This window comes from Neomonachus schauinslandi, chromosome 9 (genome assembly GCF_002201575.2).
Source record: "Neomonachus schauinslandi chromosome 9, ASM220157v2, whole genome shotgun sequence".
Taxonomy (NCBI): domain Eukaryota; kingdom Metazoa; phylum Chordata; class Mammalia; order Carnivora; family Phocidae; genus Neomonachus; species Neomonachus schauinslandi.
Genome location: NC_058411.1, coordinates 82,340,966 through 82,364,290, shown reverse-complemented (window position 1 = coordinate 82,364,290; position 23,325 = coordinate 82,340,966). Strand labels below are relative to the sequence as shown.

General features: G+C 43.5%; 1 protein-coding gene across 1 annotated transcript in view; it reads right to left on the bottom strand.

The window, feature by feature from the left end:
• The window catches only part of RTF1 (RTF1 homolog, Paf1/RNA polymerase II complex component), a 53,866-nt gene extending 30,794 nt beyond the window's left edge, over positions 1–23,072 (bottom strand). The window contains exons 1-2 of the mRNA XM_021695619.2: positions 22,872–23,072; positions 8,867–8,977 (exon numbers count right to left, since the gene is read on the bottom strand). Of these exons, the coding sequence (XP_021551294.1) occupies positions 8,867–8,977; positions 22,872–23,072 (312 nt within the window). The remainder of the gene's footprint in view (positions 1–8,866; positions 8,978–22,871) is intronic.
• Between the last annotated feature and the right edge of the window lie 253 nt (positions 23,073–23,325).

Here is a 23,325-nt window from a genome sequence, read left to right as displayed (position 1 = left end):
TGACTGGCATTTTAAAATGTGTTTTGGGAACAGTGACTCTACTGAAAGGCAGGCTCTGCTGTGACTGTGGACGTGGTACATGGAAGGCAAGCATGAAAAGGTAAGTGCCTGCTGATGGGCATCTGAGTACAAAGGCCTGAGCGTCCCCAGTGAGAGCTGCTCAAAAACAATGTGGGAAAGGGCAAGGATGCGTTGCCAGTCAGGAGCGTCACACACATGACTACCTGTTCGCGTGGGACTTCTATGCGGAGGCAGGCCCACACTCACCACCAGGGAAGCGTCATGTAGACAAGCAGCTAAGAAAACCTCAAACAGAGACTGGAAAGAAGATGCGTTCTTCACTACTGAATTAAAATGAGCACTTCGACTCTCGCTGATGTAACAGATCCTATAACGGGCAGCATGATCTAATGATACAAGGAGGGTTAGTACCACACAACCCTGTACCAGCTTTAGTGTGTGGGGGTGGTGTAGGCCGGGTCTACTCGGGGAAGCAGCTGACAGACCGGAGGAACACGGGGTGGCAAGTGGTTGTTCTGGACTTGGGTAGTATTGAGATGCAGGATTTTGAACATCCTGAGGCAGAAACGTCAAGATTTCAGAGAGGGTATTTCTAATGGGCAAGGAAGGTCATATTCGAGGTCTCAGGATCCAGAGTAGAAACCACAGCAGGGCAATTACTCTGAAATGAATTTACAAGTAAAATGAAATACATCGCCGAGGTTAGTAGTGTTCAAGAACAGCTGGGCTAGTGATAAACCACGCTGGGATCAGGGGTTAAAAGAACTGGAATACAGCCCAAGCCCTCCACCTGAGAGTGTTACCTTATCTGTAAAGTAGGAATAATAATACTACCTTGACCACCTATCAGGGTAGTTTGAGACTCAAAGGAGACAGAATAGAAGTACACAGAGCACATCAGAAACCATGAAATTCTATATAAAGGCAGGATATTCTTTATGATCGGAAAAGGAAATCAGAACTTCTATTAGCCTGTTTTAATACCATTTCTGAAATAGGGGAGTCCAGACGATCTCTATGACCCCTCGGATTTTTTTTTTTTTTTAAGATTTTATTTATTTGAGAATGAGAATGAGAGAGAGAGAGCACATGAGAGTGGGGGGGTCAGAGGGAGAAGCAGACTCCCCGCTGAGCAGGGAGCCCGATGCGGGACTTGATCCTGGGACTCCAGGATCATGACCTGAGCCGAAGGTAGTCGCTTAACCAACTGAGCCACCCAGGCGCCCGACCCCTTGGATTTCTAAAGTAGGATTCTTCATGAAGTGGTATACTAAGTCGAAGCAACTATCAAAAGGATTCTGTAGTCATCATTCTAGACCTTAACAGTGGCCAGCAAAGAGGTATGTGGGGAGGACATGGTTCCTGATTATGTTTTTTTCTTTTTTTTTTTTTAAGACTTTATTTATTTATTTGAGAGAGAATGAGAGAGAGAGAGAGCGCACAAGAGGGGGGAGGGTCAGAGGGAGAAGCAGACTCTCCGCTAAGCAGGGAGCCCGATGTGGGACTCGATCCCGGGACTCCAGGATCATGACCCGAGCCGAAGGCAGTAGCCCAACCAACTGAGCCACCCAGGCGTCCCTGATTATGTTTTTTCCCCCGAAGGTAGAAAAGGGTCAGCGGAGTTGAAGAGTAAATGCAATTTAACAGAATATTAAAGAGTATGAAGGATAGCTAAAGGACGTGAAGGGTAGCTCAGCTTTCTTTTTCCTTCTACTGTGTAATTAGAGTACAAAAGATACTACTGTATTCTGTAATCAGACAATCACATATATTTAACTGGAAAACACACAGAATCCCTACATTCAGTCATAAAAACTTGCAGCCCGATTATGGAGACAAAAACAGAAGTGAAACAGCAGTCATACAAAAAAATGTAAAAGATAATCAGTACCTCCATTCCACTGCTTGGTGGAAGTGTCAGAATGTAAACAAGTTTGAACAAGTGGTCCACGAAAATCACTTCATTTTTTCCCAAATTCTTATGATGAGATTTTATGGTGTCTAGATAAATGAGGTGCTACTGTACGGTTATCTACATAGCCAAGAACCAAGATGTTAAAAAAAAAAAGGCTTGTAAGCAATCCACATAACAATTCCTAAAATCAAGTACTAATGCAGAGTATTCTGACCTAAACTGTAGCGGGTCACCTGGGTTCCTGACCCCCGAGATCAGATGCAGGAAGTTGGGAGTAGAAAGACTACCAAAAGAGGAGAACAATGGCCACTTCTTATAAACATTCACAGAGGAGAAAGGTGTAAAATGCACTACACACAGCTCAATATTCTGGAAGTCCTTATTTCATAATACAAGAACTGCCATTCATAATCATGACTAAATCAGCAAGAAAAACAACCATATATAATAATATCTATCAAAAAATTTTCCAACTACAATGATTTTCTGGATTTTCAAAGATTTAGTTTCAGTACTGGGGTAATTCATCTATGCGTAACATCTTGTTCCAGAGGTATGGTGTGTATGGAAACTCCACTAAACCAATATACACACAGGGAAATACTAGCTTAGCAGGGAAGACCTTTCTTGAGAGCTTGTGCTAATTATCTGTATGGTAAAGCAATCACAAAATGCTCTTGGATATCTAGGTCGACTTCCCGGGGAAGTTGTTACTAAATGAATTCATAAGTTGTATCATTTTCAAAATGTTCTATTAATAAAAATACTGGAACCAGCAAGAGATAACAGAGCGGGAATAGGAGCGCAAATAGATCCAAATGAGAGAATCTGAAAGATCAGATAAGAAAAAAAGAGAAGGAAGAAGCCTCAGAAAGAAAGTAAAACGAAATGAAATGGGGGAAAAGCAAGAGGAGAGCAAAGTCTTCAAAGAGGAAAGTGGAAAGAAAAAACAGGTGTGACAAGTACTGAACTACAGGGCTGGGCCAAATGCTTTTATTTCTCAAAAATGCTGCAAACAAGACTATACATGAAACTTTAAAAAATAACTCTCGCTTAGGCAGAGGGTTTTAGAAGATAATTCAGCTGTTTCCTTACTTTGTCTAATGTAGTTTTATTCAATGCTGAACACTAAAAAAAGGGTTTTGGTTTTTCAATGTGATTTTTACTAATAACAAGTAAGGAAATCAGGGCTTCCTTCTTATTTAGCTGTAGCTGTTTCTATGAGATCCACCATGTTTTTGTAGGTTTTTTTTTTTATGATTTTTATTTTTAATTAATTAATTAATTAATTTAAAAAGATTTTATTTATTTGAAAGAGAGCATGGGGGCGCCTGGGTGGCTCAGTCATCAGGCATCTGCCTTTGGCTCAGGTCATGATCCCAGGGTCCTGGGATCAAGCCCCATGTAGGGCTCCCTGCTCCACGGGAAGCCTGCTTCTCCCTCTCCCACTCCCCCTGCTTGTGTTCCCTCTCTTGCTGTGTCTCTCTCTGTCAAATAAATAAATAAAACCTTAAAAAAGAAAGAAAGAAAGAAAGAGAGCATGAGTGGAGGGAGATGGAGCAGACTCCAACTGAGCAGGGAGCTGACATGGGGTTTGATCCCAGAACCCTGAGATCATGACCCAAGCTGAAGGCAGACACTCAACCAACTGAGCCACCCAGGTGCCCCAAGATTTTTATCTTTAAGTAATCTCTAAATCCAATGTAGGGCTTGAACTCACAACCCCAAGATCAAGAGTCACACGCTCCAACTGAGCAGCCAGGCGCATGATCCACCATGTTTTTTTTTTAATTCTTTTTTTGAAGATTTTTATATATTTATTTATTTGACAGAGAGAGAGAGAGAGAGACAGGGAGAGAGGGAACACAAGCAGGGGGAGTGGGAGAGGGAGAAGCAGGCTTCCCGCCAAGCAGGGAGCCCGATGCGGGGCTCGATCCCAGGACCCTGGGACCATGACCTGAGCTGAAGGCAGACGCTTAACCGACTGAGCCACCCAGGCGCCCCTCCAACATGTTTTTGAAAAGGATTCTGGGGGCGCTTGGGTGGCACAGTCGGTTAGACATCCAACTCCTGATTTCAGCTCAGGTCATGATCTCGCAGTCATGACATCAAGCCCAGTGTAGGGCTCCGCACTCGGCAGGGAGTCTGCTTGAGATTCTCTCTCCCTCCCTTTGGTCCTCCCCAGCCCCCACCCCCGCCACCAAAAAATAAAATTAAAAAAAAGGATTCTGAACTATTTGATTTAGGACTCTCTTCTTTCTAACAAATGGACATTTTTGTTTGGGCCTTTTTTTTTTTTTTTTTTAATCCCATCGTATGAATGAGTGGTTGCTAGCTCTCTCCTCCTCCCTGTTATTTTTCCTCCCTATCACTCCTGTTTGTACCCTTGGTGGTGTTTTCCCTATCAAATGCTTTCAGGGACAGGAAGTGACAGCACCAAAATGCCACACCATGGTCTTATGACCTACCACTGAAGTGTGCTTTCCAATTTCCCAGGCTTGGGCAATGTAAGCCTTACAGAAAGAGTCTTGCATCTTATTTTCACATGTGTCCCAAGATATCATTGAGAATAATCTCTTCACCAAACATAATACACAAGTATATTCTCTTTCATTAAATTTAGGTTTTCCTCCCTGCAAAGATACTACACACGAAATATCTACTATTCCTTCCCTACTTGAACCTTACACTTTATGTCCAATGTACCAGTTTTTTCTGCATAGGAAATGTCCATTAACTTCTCTCTATTCCCCTCTTCTACTGCTCCTGATTAATTAGCTAGTTACCTTCTGGCTCTAAACTTAAGGCATGTCTACCCTTTTAACAAACCACCCATTAGCTTTCTAACTCAGTTGTTCTTTTTTTTTTTTTTTTTTTTTAAAGATTTTATTTATTTATTTGAGAGAGAGAATGAGATAGAGAGAGCATGAGAGGGGGGAGGGTCGGAGGGAGAAGCAGACGCCCTGCTGAGCAGGGAGCCCGATGCGGGACTCGATCCCGGGACTCCAGGATCATGACCTGAGCCGAAGGCAGTCGCTTAACCAACTGAGCCACCCAGGCACCCTAACTCAGTTGTTCTTGACCAGTTTTCTGTTCTAGCAAATCTGAAGGGACCGACATACTTCTACCAGTATTCATGGCTTACTAATAATAATGAACAATAAGAGTGGAAGGGGAGAAGGGCTGGGAGGTGTATTTAAAAAAAAACTCCAGGGCGCCTGGGTGGCTCAGATGGTTAAGCATCTGCCTTCGGCTCAGGTCATGATCTCAGGGTCCTGGGATCGAGTCCCGCATCGGGCTCCCTGCTCCTTGGGAGCCTGTTTCTCCCTCTGCCTTTCTCTCTCGCTCTGTCTCTCATGAGTAAAAAAAAAAAAAAATAAAAAAAAAAAAATTAAAAAAAAAAAAAAAAAAACTCCAGAGTAGCTTCTAGAACAGAAGTTAGATCATAGACTCTACCTGAGAACTGCAACTTGAACAACCAAATTCCAAAAAGGCTATGTTGTAGCTCATACGGATATAAGCACCACAGCAGAAATCAGAAGACATAGTAAATTACTTCAGTATGTGGTTTTTACCTACAGCGATGTATGAATATCACGAGAGAGGGAAAAAAAGCAAAAGCCTCTGCCTCAAACTTCACATTCTAAGGATCTTGCAGAAGTCCCCTACCTACCTTAGAGTATCTCTAAGGCAGCCATAAATCTGAGTTCAGAGTAATACCACTGAGTTCTCCAGTAGTTGGCAGGATTTTTTTTTTTTTAAGATTTTTAAAAAATTTATTTATTTGCCAGATAGAGCAAAGAGAGCATGAGAGCACAAGCAGGGGGAGCAGCAGGCAGAGGGAGAAGTAGCCTCTGTGCTGAGCAGGGAGCCCGATGCGGTACTTGATCCCAGGACCCTGGGATCATGACCTGAGCTGAAGGCAGATGCTTAACCGACTGGCTGGCCACCCAGGCGTCCCGAGGATTTTTTAAAAAAATATTTTAATCTTTTTGGACAGTTTGTTTAACTGTCCAAGTTAATGAAATATGCACCCTAACTTTGAGGTCATCTGTGCTAAGCTAGTAGCCTGGGCCAAAATGCAAACCAAAGAGGCACCTTTCAGAATGACCGTGTTATAGAGGCTGCTATTCCGAGTGGGGGTGGGGGAAAGGCGACTGGAGTAGAGCCTGGGACCTGGAGGTAGCAGCAAGAGCAAAGAACCTCGTGGGGGAAAGTTACTCAAAGTCTCAGGGAGCAGGGTGCCGCTTGCGTGTCAGCTTGTTCTCCAACAAGCGCATAAGCAGTTGGGTTGCATTCTAAGGTGAGGACATTTAGACTTGGTTAAGTAGCTGTGAGTGACACAGGGAACTGTAAGCTGTAAAAGCTTTTAGAAACGCTGGATGTACTCTAGTACAAGTTTTGGACTCCTCTAATGCTAGGAGGTTGACACATACTCGGCCCTTCTGGTAGAAGCAGCTAAAAAGGATAAAGGGACTCCCTACAGTGACTGCATACCCAGAACTTTGATCTAATGACAGGACTATGGAGAACCAAATACTTCAAAGGATAGTTATTGCTTGTATCTTAAGGAATTGCGAAGACCATAACCATGTTACAGGGTATTCCAGACGGAACACAGATTCAAACTTCTCAGATACTAGGGGGGAACCCACAGAAGCTGACTTTTGAAACATGAAAAATAAAAGTAGTTCATGTAGGAATGGTGGGAAAGGGAATTATTTCAACATTTTCCTGTACTGTCTATGCATTTTTTTAAAGAAAAACAAAAAAGCAAAAAATTACTTCACAGAGCCTACTGCTTTTCTAACAGAGTTATTTTATCAATTTGAGAGGAATTATAGTTCCTCTAGTTAGTTAATATAGTATATTAAAAATAAACAAAAGAAAAAAACCCACATTTTCTTTTTTTTTTAAATTTTTTATTTATTTGAGAGAGAGAGAAACAGCATGAGAGGGGATAGGGTCAGAGGGAGAAGCAGACTCCCCGCTGAGCAGGGAGCCCGATGTGGGACTCGATCCCAGGACTCCGGGATCATGACCTGAGCCGAAGGCAGTTGCTTAACCAACTGAGCCACCCAGGCGCCCAAAACCCCACATTTTCACTACCTCTTGCTATGGAAAGCAATTTTAGATTAAATTATTTAAGATTAAGAGAACGTCACTACAGCCAATCAGAATATAATCACTCCTAATTTGCATATGCAGGGCACTGGTAAATATTATTCTAGATGTTAATTAAATTTCATTATAATAAAAACCTTTTTTAATTTAGTGGAACTTTATTTTTTTTTAATTTTTTAATTTTTTTTGGTGGAACTTTAAAACAAAATAAATACACTGTTAAAAATATTTCCTAGGGGCACCTGTGTGGTTTAGTCGGTTAAGTGTCTGACTCGATCTCAGCTTGGGTCTTGATCTCAGGGTTGGTGAGTTCAAGCCCCGAGGGGGACTCCCCTATCTATCTATCTATCTATCTATCTATTCCCACCCCACTCCCAAAGATTGCAGGGTATGAGCTTCAACAGAAAGGTGGTATCTGGCCTCTCTCCAGGAAATTACTAAAGGAAAAAAAGTATTTTAAATCAAATGAGGAACACGTAGGAGGGCTTCAAAGACCTTTCCCCTCATCCCTCTCTTCCATTAAGGTTATAGATCTTTTACAACCTTGTTTGGTGGTGGGCAGTTTGGGAAAGTCACCTTGGTTTAAACAATGAACAGCTGAATATTCCTCCTTAAAAATTACCACCATTGGGGCGCCTGGGTGGCTCAGTCGTTAAACGTCTGCCTTCGGCTCAGGTCGTGATCCCAGGGTTCTGGGATCGAGCCCCATATCAGGCTCCCTGCTCACCGGAAGCCTGCTTCTCCCTCTCTCACTCCCCCTGCTTGTGTTCCCTCTCTCGCTGTCTCTCTCTGTCAAATAAATAAATAAAAACCTTTAATTAAAAAAAAAAATTACCATCACCCTGAGGCTGTTGATTCAATCTATCCAAAGAAAGCCTCTTGCCTTGCTAAAGTATTTCCCACTAACACACGGCATTATTATTTTTTTTTTAAATATTTTATTTATTTTTTAAGCCATACCCAATGTGGGGGGGGGGGCTTCAACTCAGGACCCTAAGATCAAGAGTTGCATGCTCCACTGACTGAGTCAGCCAGGCACCTGAACATATGGCATTCTCTCTCTTTTTTTAAGATTTTATTTATTTATTTGACAGAGAGTGACACAGCGAGAGAGGGAACACAAGCAGGGGGAGTGGGAGGGAGAAGCAGGCTTCCCACGGAGCAGGGAGCCCCATGTGGGGCTTGATCCCAGGACCCTGGGATCATGACCTGAGCAGAAGGCAGACGCTTAACGACTGAGCCACCCAGGTGCCCTCTCTCTTTTATTTTTAAGATTTCTTTATTTATTTGAGAGAGTACTTGCACATGAGTGGGGGGAGGGGCAGAGGGAGAGAATCTTCATGCAGACCCCTTGCTGAGCACAGAGCCCAACAGTGGGCTCGATCTCACAGCCCTGAGATCATGACCTGAGCTGAAATCAAGAGTCCGATGCTTAACTGACTGAGCCACCCAGGAGCCCCCAGAATTTCTTTTCTAACATGAGAGTGGAATGAAAACAATGACAAGAAATAGATAAAATAAAGAGATGAAGACTAACAGGTTGTGCCTCTTCTTTTGCAACAGGGCTGGAAACAAGCCACTAAACGATGACCGCAAGTGCCCTGCAGAGGGGCCCACTAGGTAACTGACAGCACAAGGACACATGACAATTCGAGAGCTTTCCTTACACAATTTTCTTTCCCTAAGAAGTTCTGGTAGATCTTAGGCAGTATGGTCTCCGTTTAAGGAAAAGAGGCTGTCAGGAGTCACCACCTCAGGGCCCTCAAATACCACGCAGTCCCTGGGGCCGAGCCCCTCCACACCCACCTCGTCATCACTGTTGGATGTCTCAGAGTCTGAGGAGGCTGCAGGCTGACTCACAGGTGGCTCCTTCTCCTCAGAGTCACTTCGCTTCCGCTTTGCCAGAGACAAGAGCTCCTAACAGGGCAGAAGTAGACACATGAGTTTGGTTCAACAGAGAAAAAACATTCAAGAATAGCCAAATGCCCACCTTCCCTAGGTCTCTTCCATCTCTTTGTGCTTTCAATTCAAAGTTGTCATCATGGGAACTTTTATCACACGAAAAGACTGACTGCCAGTATTCCTAAGCACTAAAGACAAAATCTGTCCCTCTCTTCTTAATGGGAAATATATGTCTGAAATGCAAAAATGACTAGAAAACTGAACTGGAGGTTACTCCCAAACTGTCACCATTTCCTCTATAAGCTACACAAGTACTGATTCTTAGGAATTGATATGAGAACCATATTTTCAAAGGTAATCTGCTCACTGTTCTAACTGGTATAGCTAACTAATACTCCAAGCATCCTCTTATTGTAGTCATGGAAAAACTGGGTTTGTGGGATTGTTCTGAATAAGCTGACAAACTACAAGTTTCTAAGATAATTTTTTTTTCAGTGGGCTCCACACCCAACAAGGAGCCCAGAGCGGGGCTTGAACTCCTGACCCTGAGATCAAGACCCGAGCTGAGATCAAGAGTCAGATGCTTAACCAACTGAGCCACCCAGGCGCCCTTCTAAGATCATCTTTTATTTTGAATGCTTGAACCAGGGGGTAAAATAAGTATATTTTTGGTGTTAATCCAGAGCCTGACAACAAGCAGTAAGTGTTCTGGCATCTACATCAGTATCCTAATTTGACAACCCAAATGTTCCCATTCACCACCTCTGCTTTGTCCTGGTGATTTATGACAGATTACAGGGGGAGGGATGTGCCAGTAAGTGTCATGGCTAGAACCAGAATTTGCTTTCACATGGTTCCTCTCTCCTGTTACTTCTCACCAACTCAGTCCAGTCACTCAAACATGCAACAAAAGGAAACTTCTCTGGTTCTTACCTTCTATAGTATCAGCACCAGTCCAAAATTATACTGTACTTACTAGGCACCAAGTACTTTTCTAAGTATCTAACATTTAATCTTCAGGACAACCTGAAGGTAAGTACTGTCTTCATCCCCATTTGAAGATAAAGAAACTAAGCAGCAGGAAAGGTTAGAAACTTACTCAGGGTAACACAGCTAGTACATGATAGAGCCAGAATTCAAACCAGGGCAGGCATACCCTACCTCGTAATTCAGTCATGGTTTACCAGTCTAAAACATTTTTCCCTTCTGCCAAAAAAGACAAAAATACAACTAATAAATACTAGTAGTATTATTTCTTGATGATGATGGTGCTATACAATTATAAGTCAAGTGCCAAGATGGATTTTAAAATAATAGACTTGCTACAAAGTATCTGTTTTCTTCTTCCAGTCTCTTTCTATTTTAGGTGTATACTCCCCTGGCCAGAATGAGAAAATGACCTTCTCAGATTAACAGCTGACCCGCTCTCTTCCTTCATAAGTAGTCATGAAATGTTACTCTTCTCATTTCATTGAAGAGAGGTACCACACCAACTTCCTGAAAAGGCCGAAGATCATAAGAACACTACTTTTTCATTCCAAAATAGAAACTCCTATTGACCAATGCAAATTACAGCAGTAAGTATGTGTGTTTACTGTCTTTTAAAAACCTGAGGGGGCACCTGGCTGGCTTAGTTGGTGGAGCATGCCTCTTGATCTTGGGGTTGTGCGTATGAGCCCCCCATTGGGTATAGAGATTACTTAAAAATAAAATCTTAAAAAACAAAAACAAAAACAGGGGCACCTGGGTGGCTCAGTCAGTTATGCATCTGGCTTCAGCTGAGATTATGATCTTGGGTCCAGGGCTTGAGCCCTGCAATAGGCTCTGTGCTCAGTGGAAAGTTTGCTTGTCCTTCTCCCTTTGCCCCTCCCTCCACTCAGGTGCGTGCACACTCTCTCTCTCGCTGATATATGAAATCTTTAAAAAATAAATGAGGATGCCTGGGTGGCTCAGCTGGTTAAGTGGCTGCCTTCGGCTCAGGTCATGATCCTAAGGTCCTGGGATCAAGTCCCGCATCGGGCTCCTTGCTCAGCAGGGAGCCTGCTTTTCCCTCTGCCTGCCACGCCCCCTGCTTGTGCTCCCTCGCTTGCTCTCTCTCTCTGATTAAAAAATAAAAATAGGGCGCCTGGGTGGCTCAGTTGGTTAAGCGACTGCCTTTGGCTCAGGTCATGATCCTGGAGTCCCGGGATCGAGTCCCACATCGGGCTACCTGCTCGGCGGGGAGCCTGCTTCTCCCTCTGACCCTCCCCCATCTCGTGCTCTCTCTCTCTGTCTCATTCTCTCTCTCAAATAAATAAATAAAATCTTTAAAATAAATAAATAAATAAATTAATTAATTAAAAATAAATAAAATTAAAAATAAAATTGAAGGAAAAAAACCCAAGGTGTAACTTACATATAGTACATTTTATCCTTTCTTATGCATAAATTCTAAGAATTCGACAAATACATACAGTTTAACTATTCCCACAATCAAGATATAGGACAGTTCTATCATCCCCACAAATATTGCTGTAATTTGCATTTGATCAAGAGGAGTTACTGTCTTGGTATAAAAAAAAGTAGAGTGTTCTTATGATCTTTAGCCTTTTCAGGAAGTTAGTGCTCTTTATATCCCTCCCTCCATCCTCCAACAACCATAGATCTGTTGTAGAATATCACATAAATAGAACCGTATAGTATGCAGCATTTTGAGTCTGGCTTTTTAGCATAATGCATTTGAGATTCATCCATGCTGCGGCACATATTGGTAGTTTGTTCCTTTTTATTGTTAAGTAGTATTCCATTGTGTGGATGTACCACACTTTACCACTTGAAAAACATTTGGGTTGTTTCCATCTGGAGGCAATTACATGTTCATACACAGGTTTTTGTGTACATGTAAGATTTTTTTTTTTTTTTTAAGATTTATTTTAGGGGCGCCTGGGTGACTCAGTTGGTTAAGCATCTGACTCTTGATTTCAGCTCAGGTCATGATCTCCAGATCCTGGGATCGAGCCCGCATCAAGCCTCCTGCTCAGGGGGGAGTCTTTTTTTTTTTAAGGATTTTATTTATTTATTTAATTGACAGAGAGAGAGACACACACAGCGAGAGAGAGAACACAAGCAGGGGGAGTGGAAGAGGGAGAAGCAGGCTTCCCGCCGAGCAGGGAACCCGATGCGGGGCTCGATCCCAGGACCCTGGGATCATGACCTGAGCCGAAGGCAGTCGCTTAACCAACTGAGCCACCCAGGCGCTCAGGGGGGAGTCTGCTTCACCCTTTCCCTCTCTCTCTGCCCCTCCCTGCTGCTCGTGGCTCTCTCTCCCAAATAAATTTTTTAAAAATCTTAAAAAAAAAAAAGATTTGAGAGAGAGTGCATGTGGGCGAGATAGCGCGAGTGGGAGGGGGGTGGCCAGAGGGAGAAGGAGAGAAAATCCTCATCCCTGCTAAGTGTGGAGCCCAATGTCAGGCTTGATCCCAGGACCCTGAGATCATGACCTGAGCCAAAATCGAGTCAGATGCTTAACTGACTGAGCCACCCAGGTACCCCTAAATGTAAGTTTTTATTTCACTTGGGTAAATACCTAGAAGTGGGACTGCTGGGTTACCTGGTAACTGGCATACAGCCTTTACTATTATCTTTTTCCCCACATTACCTTAATGCGAATTTTATAAAATTTAGAAAGATTTCTGGCAAGTAATCTCTTTCCTGACCCTTTGAGGTCCACAAATGCACTAGAAATCTGTTTTAATACCAACTCATTATAACAGGGGTTTAGATAACTATCAATCAAATCCTACCCTGAAACATCACTATTATTAGTAGACATTCATTAAAAGTTACTATAACTGAAGTGTTAAAATGTTTTTTGTTTTTTTTTTTTTTTAAAGATTTTATTTATTTGAGACAGAGAATGAGAGAGAGAGAGCACATGAGAGTGGGGAGAGTCAGAGGCAGAAGCAGGCTCCCCGCCGAGCAGGGAGCCCGATGCGGGACTCGATCCAGGGACTCCAGGATCATGACCTGAGCCGAAGGCAGTCGCTTAACCAACTGAGCCACCCAGGCGCCCTGAAGTGTTAAAATGTTAAAACTGCCTTCCTGCTAAAGTTCCACTCTATACTAAAAACCTAACAATGGCTCTCCTTTATCAACAACTGCATCTGACAGACACAGTCCCTCTTCTCCTATGACATAAATACCATATTAACAATAGTATGGTGACAGCAAAGACCTTCTTAATAGTGTGATATATACCCTTTCCACAAGTTAAGATTTGTACAGGAAGTTACTGGGGGAATGCGTGACAAGGTTACTCTTTATAGTTAAGTCCCCTAGTCTACTGAGGGCTCAAAAGTACAGCTAAACAGACCAAGGTGCAACAGAAAGGTCTTTCCAACATGCACAGGTGAAGAGACCATCAGATTTACTACTTGTAGTGGTGACTGATCCAACACCTGGACTTGAAAAAGCCAATCTAAAACTAATTCATGCACAGGGTGTAGGTCCATCTGCAGCTCTCTCCTAACAGCTGGATTCAACTGTACCATGCTGGTTGAGACGATTCTGTGTGTCCAGTGGTTCTCTCTCACTACTGTCCCCGTATTTCATCTCATCCAGTGAAAACCTTCCCTACTTATCTTGGTATTTGTCTAAGGGAATGGCAGTCGGGGGTGACAGCATGGTATATCAAATTTAAGCTGAACTAAAGATCTGGTTAAATCAAGGCCAGTGCCCAACATACTACAGGTATGGCTGTGTAGGACACAACTGGCTTCTAGAGCAGTTTCATTAACATTGCTTAAAAGCCTTATTTAACATTAAACTGGACTGCCAAAACTCAGACCCTAAAATAAAGCAAATCTAACTGCACTTACGTAATGATTGTTAAAATAGCATTTTTCTGGTTAAGATTAGAATTCTAATCCCATCAACACGTGAAGACTCATAAACCTTAGGATTTAATCCTCCCCCCCTTCACAGTATACATTTTGTGATGTCATGTCAGGATCAATTGGTAATAAAGCAACTTAGCTCCCTCTCACTTAAAGGAAATTAAATCTCATCTCTTTAATCAAACCTCCATGATCACATGAAAGTAGGATACATATTCTAGACCCTAGAAATGAGACTAAAAGCCCATATGGGTAGGCCCTAGGGGTTTCTATGGCTAATTAGCATGCTGAGGTCTTTTTCCCTTATTCATTCCACAAATATAAGTACTGTAAATAATTACTACCAGCTAGCGTGACCAAACATCTTGGTTTGCTCAGGACTGTCCTGGTTTTAGCGCTGAAAGTCCTGAATTCTAGGAAAGTCCTCAGTTCCAGGCAAACCAGGACAGATGGTCACCCTACTACCAGCACCTATCATGTACCACCGAGCCCTGGGTAGACAGTCATGAAAAAAGGATACGTAGTCCTTGACCTCATGGAATTTAAAACTGAGTGAGGGAGAGACAATAAACAGAAACAACTCATTGTATCTCCTGATAAGTGCTAAGAAGGAAGTAAATCAAGTGAATGGGGAATAGATCTGTGATAGGGTGATCTGTGGGGGCTTCTCGGAGACAACGGCATTTAGGCTGAGACTAGAAACTCAGGAGGAAAGAGAGGTGCAGTTTTCTGGACAGAAATCTCCAGATGGAATAGCTAAGGGCCTGAACTGGCAAGAGCTTGGCTTGGTCAAAGAACTGAAGAAGAACTGGGAAAAAAAAAAAAGAACTGAAGAAGAACCGTGACTGGAGCTTAGCAGGCAAGGGGGAGAAAAGAGTAAGGTTGGTTAGAGGTAAGAAGAAACGAGTTCATTCCAGGGTTTATAAAGCAAGACCAGGAGCAAGCATTCTTATTTGAAGGCAATGCGAAGGCATCAAATGGTTTTAGGTGGAGTAACCATCCCCAGAGGATTTTTTTAAAGAGCACTCTGACTGACAGAGGAACAGACCAGAGGGGCTAGAGTGGACGTGCAGGAAGGAGTCAGAAGGAAACCTCAGCAATGTCATCAGAGTGGATGGTGACCTGGACGTGGGAAGTAGTCACAGGGACAAAGAGAAGAGGGAGAACTAGAGAGATAATGAGGAAAGAGTAGTAATTCACATAGGTTTAAATTTGATATGTTGGGGTACCTGGATGGCTCAGTCAGTTAAGTGTCTGACTCTTGATTTGGGCTCAGGTCATGATCTTAGGGTTGTGAGACTGAGCCCCGTGTGGGGCTCCACACTGGGCATGGGGCCTGCTTAAGATTCTCCCTCTCCCTCTGCCCTTCCCCATCTCTCTTTCTTTCTCTCCCTTTCCTTTCCTCCCTCCCCCTCTAGAAAAGAAAAGAAACAGATTTGAGATGTTAATTCCTATTCTTTCTTTCATATCAAAACTATAGGTAGAGGAACAGGATTCCAATGATGGACACTTGGCTACCTTTCAAGAGTAAGGAATGGAGCCATTGGGTGTATGTAAGTTTTTGGGGCAGAGAGGTATTTGTTTTGCTGGAACTGTTTCAACAAGCATCTACTATTTTTATTTTTTAATGTTTTAGGAAAGATTTATTTATTTATTTGAGAGAGAGAGACACAGCACGCACACATGTGTGCCCAAGTGGGAGGAGGGGCAGAGGGAGAGAGAGGTAGAAAAGCAACTCCCTGCTGAGTGTGGAGCCTGATGTGGGGCTCAGTCCCAGTACCCTGAGATCATGACCTGAGCTGAAATTAAGAGTCGGATGCTTCAGGATGCCTGGGTGGCTCAATCGGTTAAGCATCTGCCTTCAGCTCAGGTCATGATCCCAGGGTCCTGGGATCGAGTCCTGAATCAAGCTCCATGCTCAGGGGGGAGCCTGCTTCTTAACTCTCCCTCTGCTGCTCCCCCTGCTTGTGCTCTCACATGCTCTCTCTCTCTGGCAAATAAATAAATAAAATCTTAAAAAAAAAAAAAAAGAATTGGATGCTTAACTGACTGAGCCACCCAGGTGTCCCCCTACTATTTTTATTGAAAGAAAATAAATCCAAACAATGAACATACATACAAAAACCTTTCTGAGTTAATTCCAAAGTGACAGTATAAAATCCTTTATATTTCAGATGATTGGCACTAAATGTGGCAACTTCCCCTTCAAATTTCCAGCCAAGTAATTATAATTGTAGATAAAATACTGAGTTGTAAAAATGCCCACAATGTTACAAAATTGACAAAATCATTTTCAACCCATTCAAAACAAAAGGTACAGAAAATTTTTAAAAATTCTACTACTGTTACTTGTTTTTACTTGGTTTCCTTTTCTAATACACTAACTAATATACATTTCTTCTACACTTTAAAGAAGGGTTATCAGTATTACAGTAGAGGGGCTGAAGTAAGAACTTCCAAACTGACGCTCTTATCTCTGAGTAATCCTGCTGTAACCAGAAAAGTCAGAAAACTTTCCACCATGGATATGCCAAGTAGCATTTGCATATTCAACAAGATTAAGTGCTTACTCCGTGTCAGGCATTATTTTTTCTCTCTCTTTTTTTTTAACGATTTTATTTATTTATTCCAGAGAGAGAAAGAGAGAGAGCGTGCAAGTGAGCAGGGGGAAGAGCAGAGGGACAGGGACAAGCGGACTCCGCACTGAGTGCAGAGCCCAATGTAGGGCTGGATCTCAGGACCCTGAGACCATGACCTAAGCTGAAGCCAAGAGTCGATGCTCAACCAACTGAGCCACCCACGTGCCCCAGGCAGGCATTATTTTCAACTACCTACTTGACGTCATCACTGAGATCTCTCACGGACAACTTTAAACTCTTCACCTTTAAATCTGATCTTCCTCTGCGTTCCCCATCTCATGCCAGGACTTCCTCTTCCTCACCCCCAACATCTAATCAATCATCAAGTCCTCTCTTTATCCTGAATATTCTGTCCAATCAAATCTACTTTTGTTGTCTCTGTGAGTACCATACCAGTCCAAGTCAGGCATTCATTCAGCAAACATTGACGGGGTACCTGCTGCATACCATCCCCTAGGGTGCAGGGATACTACAGTGAACAAACAGCCTTGCCTTCCTGGAGCTTCCATTCTAGTGGAACTTATGCTTTCCACCATCTCTCACCTGGACTCCTCTCTCTGCCACCTAACTGATGTCCCTTCTCCAGATTACTCTCCATGTAATAGCCTAAGCAAACTTTTTTTTTTTTGAGAGAGAGAGTGCACAAGCAGGGGGAGCAGCAGAGGGAGAGGGAGAGGGAGAGCTGAGCAGGGAGCCTGATGTGGAGCTCGATCCCTGGACCCTGAGATCATGACCTGAGCCGAAGGCAGACGCTTAACCGACTGAGCCACCCAGGCGTCCCCTAAGCAAACTTTTTAAAAAACAAATGTGAACACCTCTTCAAGCTTAAAATCCTTCAGTGGTTTCTCATTACCCTCAGAATCAAGTTCAAAGTCCCTTAACATTGCCAACATGGCCCTACCAATAACTTTAAAACTTCTTTTTAACCCCAGCCCACAGTAAGATCAATTCTAACTCATAAGCCAGTATACATGTATATGTATATACGCAAAATACAGGTTACAGAAAACAATACTCCTTTTTACTAAGTCTGACACATAATGTTTTCTTTCTTTTTAAAGATTTTTTTAAAGTAATCACTACACCCAACATGGGGCTCAAACTTACAACCCCAAGATCAAAAGTCACATGCTCTACCGACTGAGCCAGCCAGGCACCCCTGATGTTTTCTATTTGGTTCAATTTCATTTTCATTTTTAATGCTGGTTGCGATTCACTAAACTGACTTTTCCATCTTCAAAGGGTCCAAACAGGGACTACTGCAGCTTCCTTTGTACCTTCTCTCTCCAACTTGTTATATTCCAGTCACTGTGTGTTTCTTTCAGTTTCATTAGGGTGCTAGGTCCTTCCTGCCCCAATGCTTTTGAGCAATGCTGCTGGTCCCTCAACCATGAACACTCAACACGTCTCTGTACTCTTCAGTCTCCTAATCTTTTCCTTAACACATATTCCAAGTCCGTTTAAGTGTTACTCCCTCCAGGGTAGTCTAGGGCCACTTGTCACAATCTCACAGTATCCTTGCTCTTCCCTCACAGCCTCTAGTGAAACTGTGAGGAAATGACTCTCTGGGCAATGCCTGCCCCACACTCAAACCCCCTCCTGTCTCCTCTAATCTTGAAAGTGGAAACTGCTTCCATTTTGTTCACCCAATAGTCTCAGTGCCTAACACTGTCTAACACATTTGTTGAAAGATAAACAATCTCTGCCCTTGGGGAACTTACAGTCTAGGAAGGGAGCAATAAGTACACCAATAGATCTGGTGTTGAATTTTTCCTAAAAGCCTCTCTGCTAAAGCTCCCAGGGGGACTCAATCTTCCCTGCACAGAAAAGGTGAGTGAAATTAGCAAATGAGTTACATCAAGCTGGATGCAACATTATGACACAAATTAAAAACTTCACAAGTTAACACTGACACTTCTCACAAGTTTTTCATCCTAGACTTCTATGAAATATAAAAAAGACTATAAAAAGCAGCACAACTTTTAAACTTTCCAACTCTGGTGCCTGGGTGGCTCAGTTAAGCATTTGCCTTCAGCTCAGGTCATGATCTCAGAGTCCTGGGATCAAGTCCTGTGTTGGGCTCCCTGCTCAGCGAGGAGTCTGCTCCTCCCTCTCTCTCTCCCCCAGCTTGTGCTCTCACTCACTCACTCTCTCAAATAAATAAAATCTTTTTTTTAAATAAATTTCCCAACTTTTATGGGGAAGGTTTATGGAAGGATACTTTATAACAATGTCATTTTTTTACATATAATATCTAAAAATAACTCCTAGAAAATACTTAGGGGTCTGTTCTTTCAAAGACAAATATAATTATTGCTACTTCAAGTATCATAAGCAGAGAAAAAGAGGACATGACAACACCACCATTTTAAATGAGAGGAAATTATGAAATAAAGCATTCCAGTATGCAAGTAGCTCAATTTTTTTTTTCTTGAGAAAGGCAGGGTATAGTTTTTATAAATACTGAGTTGTATTAATCTGAATAGAGAACTCTATTCCTTTATTATCTTGGATGCTTTTCATTTTATAAGACCCATTGCATAAATATTATTCCATAACGAGTGACATACATTATTTCCATGGAAGTACATGATGGGGAAACAAACAAACCAACCAACCAACCTACGTTTGCCTCAAACTCTTTTCCAAGAGGTGCCAAAAGCAAGTATCTTCAGAATTTGCAATTTTAAAAATGTTCAAAATAGGGCGTCTGTGTTGAGGGGGGGGGCCGCAGTCAGTTAAGCATCTGATTCTTGGTTTCGGCTCAGGTTGTGATCTCAGGGTTGTGAGATAGAGCCCCACATCCAGCTCTGTGCTGAGTGCAGTCTTGCTTGAGATTCTCTCTCCCACTACCCCTCCCACTCATATGTGCTCACTAGCTCGCACTCTCTCTAAAATAAATAAATCCTTAAAAAAATGTTGAAGAAAGGGTGTGCCCAACATAAAAAATAAGGTCACTATCAGGTCACATGTTAAAAGAAATCCTTCAAATTCTCAAAGGTCTGGGTTTTGTTTTTTTTTAAAGATTTTATTTATTTATTTAACAGAGAGAGACACAGCGAGAGAGGGAACACAAGCAGGGGGAGTGGGAGACGGAGAAGCAGGCTTCCCGCGGAGCAGGGAGCCCAACATGGGGCTAGATCCCAGGACCCTGGGACCATGACCTGAGCCGAAGGCAAACGCTTAACGACTGAGCCACCCAGGCGCCCCTCAAAGGTCTGAGTTTTTAAAACCTTTCAAAGCTAAACCAATTTTAAACTACTCTGATTCAGTTCCTACACACCTCTCTTCCCATCATGAAGAAAGGAAAAAAAGGAAACAGGCTTCAATAAAAAGCATCCCAACAATTCAAATAGCTTCAGAGATTTAAAAGCCAACAGCTTTGCTACCTCAAACATCTCCGTCAAGTTTCTTCAGTTATGCACACACTATAGCCGGGACAGGAGGCTATTTCTCTCCCAAACTACTTAGAGTGTCTTACCAAAAAGATTAACTTGCACACAGACAGTGGTCTCAATCATTAAAATAAATGAGTACCTGGGTTGTACCTGGTAAAAATGCAGAGTCCAGGGCTCTATCCCCTGAGGGTCTGATTCAGTAGGTCTGGGATGGGAGCCCCTGCAAAGTACATTTTAAATAAGCAACCCAGGCAGCTTCTGACACAGGTGGTCCTCCTCCCACCACCAGGAAGAATCAGCATAGTAGGCTCACCTGCCTCACTTTCAGCAAGGACTAAGTTGGAAATAATATTTCTGACATAATGACTTCTATTCCCATCTGGAAAATCTGAGAACAAAGGACCTCCTTTCTAACTGCTTTACTCTTACACTAGACACTCAGAGGTTTGTTACGGTTTTGTCTTTTCCACAAGGACCTTACACTAGACAGCAAATATGATGTTATACCCCCACTGAAGACCCAGAACTAGATGGAGCAGCCCAAGGCATCTTGGTTAGAAAGGCCCAGATGCATTAATTTTGTTCTGAGGATTCCAAAGACCCCCAAACCGGCCTGACTTTGAACTTTTGCTAACGGTCTCTGGTGAAAACTTCTAGAGGGCAGAGATCTTTGTTTTTGATTCCTCTGAGAGCCTGGTGCAGCACTGAACAGCTAGACAGACAGAAGGCACAGGTGCCTCTGTTAGGATGTGCTGGGAAAGGGAATTTTGATCTGGTTCCCATCTGATAAAAGAATGCCAATGACAGTGGTTGAAGAGGAGAAAGTTGAAATTGCTGTTAAATTGTGTTAAGTATTACTTACAAATTTTATGCTAATTTCTTTTTATAGATAGATAGAGCTGGGTTTAAAGTTGCAATCCCTTCCAGTGTCCACTTTGGAAGAGCTCTTTGTGGATCAGGTAAAACCTCTTTACCACAAAAGGAAGCTCTGAACTCATTTCATTTGTTAGAATTCTGTGGAAAATCATTACAGACAGAGTAATTTGCAGCTTAGTTCATTCATCATCAGAACAGATGTCTTAGAGTGCTTTACCAAAGAAGCTCCCAAATAATCTTTTTAATTGATGTAACAATTTCCTCCAAACTATTCAATGTACTTTACAAACATGAATTCTAGCAATGTGGAAAATGACCATGAAACACATTCTCAATTTGCACTATGAAAAATTAAAAGACTAACAGATTAAGTTGGTATAGTGAAGAATATGTGCCTTACTATCGTGCAGATTTGGAGTTCAAATTCCACTGTACCACTAACAAGTTGTGTGAATTTAGGTATGTTACTTCTTCAATCTCCATCTTCCTCATATGTAAAATGGAGAAAATGATACCAAGTTCACCATAATTTGAAAACTTGACAATGTAGATAAAGTACTTAATTGAGTGACTAGTTCACCTCAAGCACTATGTAAATGGTAGCTGATGTTTTTATTGGAAATACCCACATTTCTAGATAAAAAAAAAGTTCTAATCCTCTTAAGTACCAGTCTAAAATTATCGAACAAATTTTTCCAGCCAAGAATATATTTTTTATATTTTTGTAAATTTCAGGAGCCTTTCAGTGAGAACATTTTCAATTTACCTTTCAATTCCTATCCCCAAACAAGGTTTTCTCCCTTTGATGAAGCCCCACGACTTTCCCACCTCCATACCACCATTTTCAAAACAGGCCTCTTTTCTTCAACACATTTCCAGTCCCTCCTTCTTAAAGTCCACCTCTTTTATGCCCTAATACTTTAGTCCTGAGACTTGTGGCCTAATACAAAGAATCCCCAAGAAGCCATTGATACAAAAGCCTTAGTTTGCAAGTGCTTGTACCAATATTAATTCTTAAAAATACTTGATCCTTATAATAGCCCAATTTGCTACTAAAGGCTAATGTATCTAGATTTTACAGTTACAGACAAAAGATACATAGCTAGAAAACAGCACAGCCAGCCTAGAACTCAAAATTTCAGATTCTAAGTTCAGTACTCCCTCTACTTAACTTATAAAGCTACTACCTCTTGCATATTCTTTGTATCATTTGTTCCCAAAACATGAGGGGAAACTGTCTTTGAATCTTCTAGTATCACTAGAGCACTGTTGTAAAGGACAGCTTCCTCCCTACAGTATTTTCCAGAGCACAAAAACAGTTCAACCCCAAGACAGTGAGACCAAAAGTTACTTTCAATGGTTCCTGCACAATCTTCAAGTAAGAAAGAATTCTGGGATGCTGCATGAAAAGAGCCAAGAGGCCAAAGTCATAGTCCTTCCAAGTCGTCCTATATATTTATCCACTTCTGCCCTCTTTCCTTCTCCCAGGAGTTTTCTTTGGTCTGACATCTCAACGGGAACCCTTTTCAACCACAAACGACCCTAGTTGCCAAATAGATTTGTGCCCACACCTAAGTCTTCCTCATCAAGCACCGCATAGGTTCCCCGGAACGTTTAAGGGTGTCTCTCCTCCAGGTCCACACCTCTAGTCTGAAAAACTTCATCTTCCAGAGCCCGCACCATCTCGCCCCCCGCCCCCACCACCCCACACTCACCCTTGCACCTCCTCCAAAATCTCCCAGCCTCCCGGGTTGGCGGGCGTATGATACTTCCTATCTCTCTGGGCCCGGATCGCCAGGCCTGCAGCCCGCTGCTCCGATCTGATCTCGGCAGATCACGGACCCCTCTGGTCCCCCGAGCCCGAGGCCCACCAGCCTGGTCCCTGCCCCGCCTCCCCGCCCAAGGCGCCAAGTCCTCTGGGCTCCGTCTCCAGGCCCCGTCCGGACTCCGAGGGGCCCGGGAGCTGCGGGGAGGACAAGAAAGAGGTGGCAGCGGAGGTCAGGGCACGGGGCGGGCCGGGAGCTCGGGCCGGGAGGCCCGGGGCCCGGCCGGCTCCAGGCTCCCATGGCCCGGAGTCAGCCCTCCCGCTCCGCTGGCCCGCGCCTCCGCGGCCTGCCCTCACCTGATCCAGGTTCTCATCGCTGCCGCTGTCCTCCGTGTCCGAGTCGATCACGACGCGGCCTTTCCGCTTCTTTACCATGGTGGTCCCCCGGCTCCCACGCCGGACGCCGCCCGGACTCCCCTCTTGCCCGCCTGCCAGTGGGACCGCCACTGCCGCCGCCGCCGCCGCCGCCGCTCGACCCACACAAAGGCGACCGCGCATGCGCGCTCCGCTCCGCCCCTGGCCCCGCCCCCCGCTCGTCGCACGCCGTTCGCCGGCGCCCAGTGCCCCGCCCTGCCCCACCCCCGACGCAGCGTGGGAGGCGGGCCCCCGTACAGGGTTGGGTTCCGGACAGTGGACAGCGGTCTTGTACCCTGCGCGGGCCCCTGGTAGCTTTGGGTGTGTCTGCTCTGCGGGGCCAAAGCTTGGTGTGCTACGTACCTGTAGTGAACTGGCGCTGCAAGCCTCTGGGTCT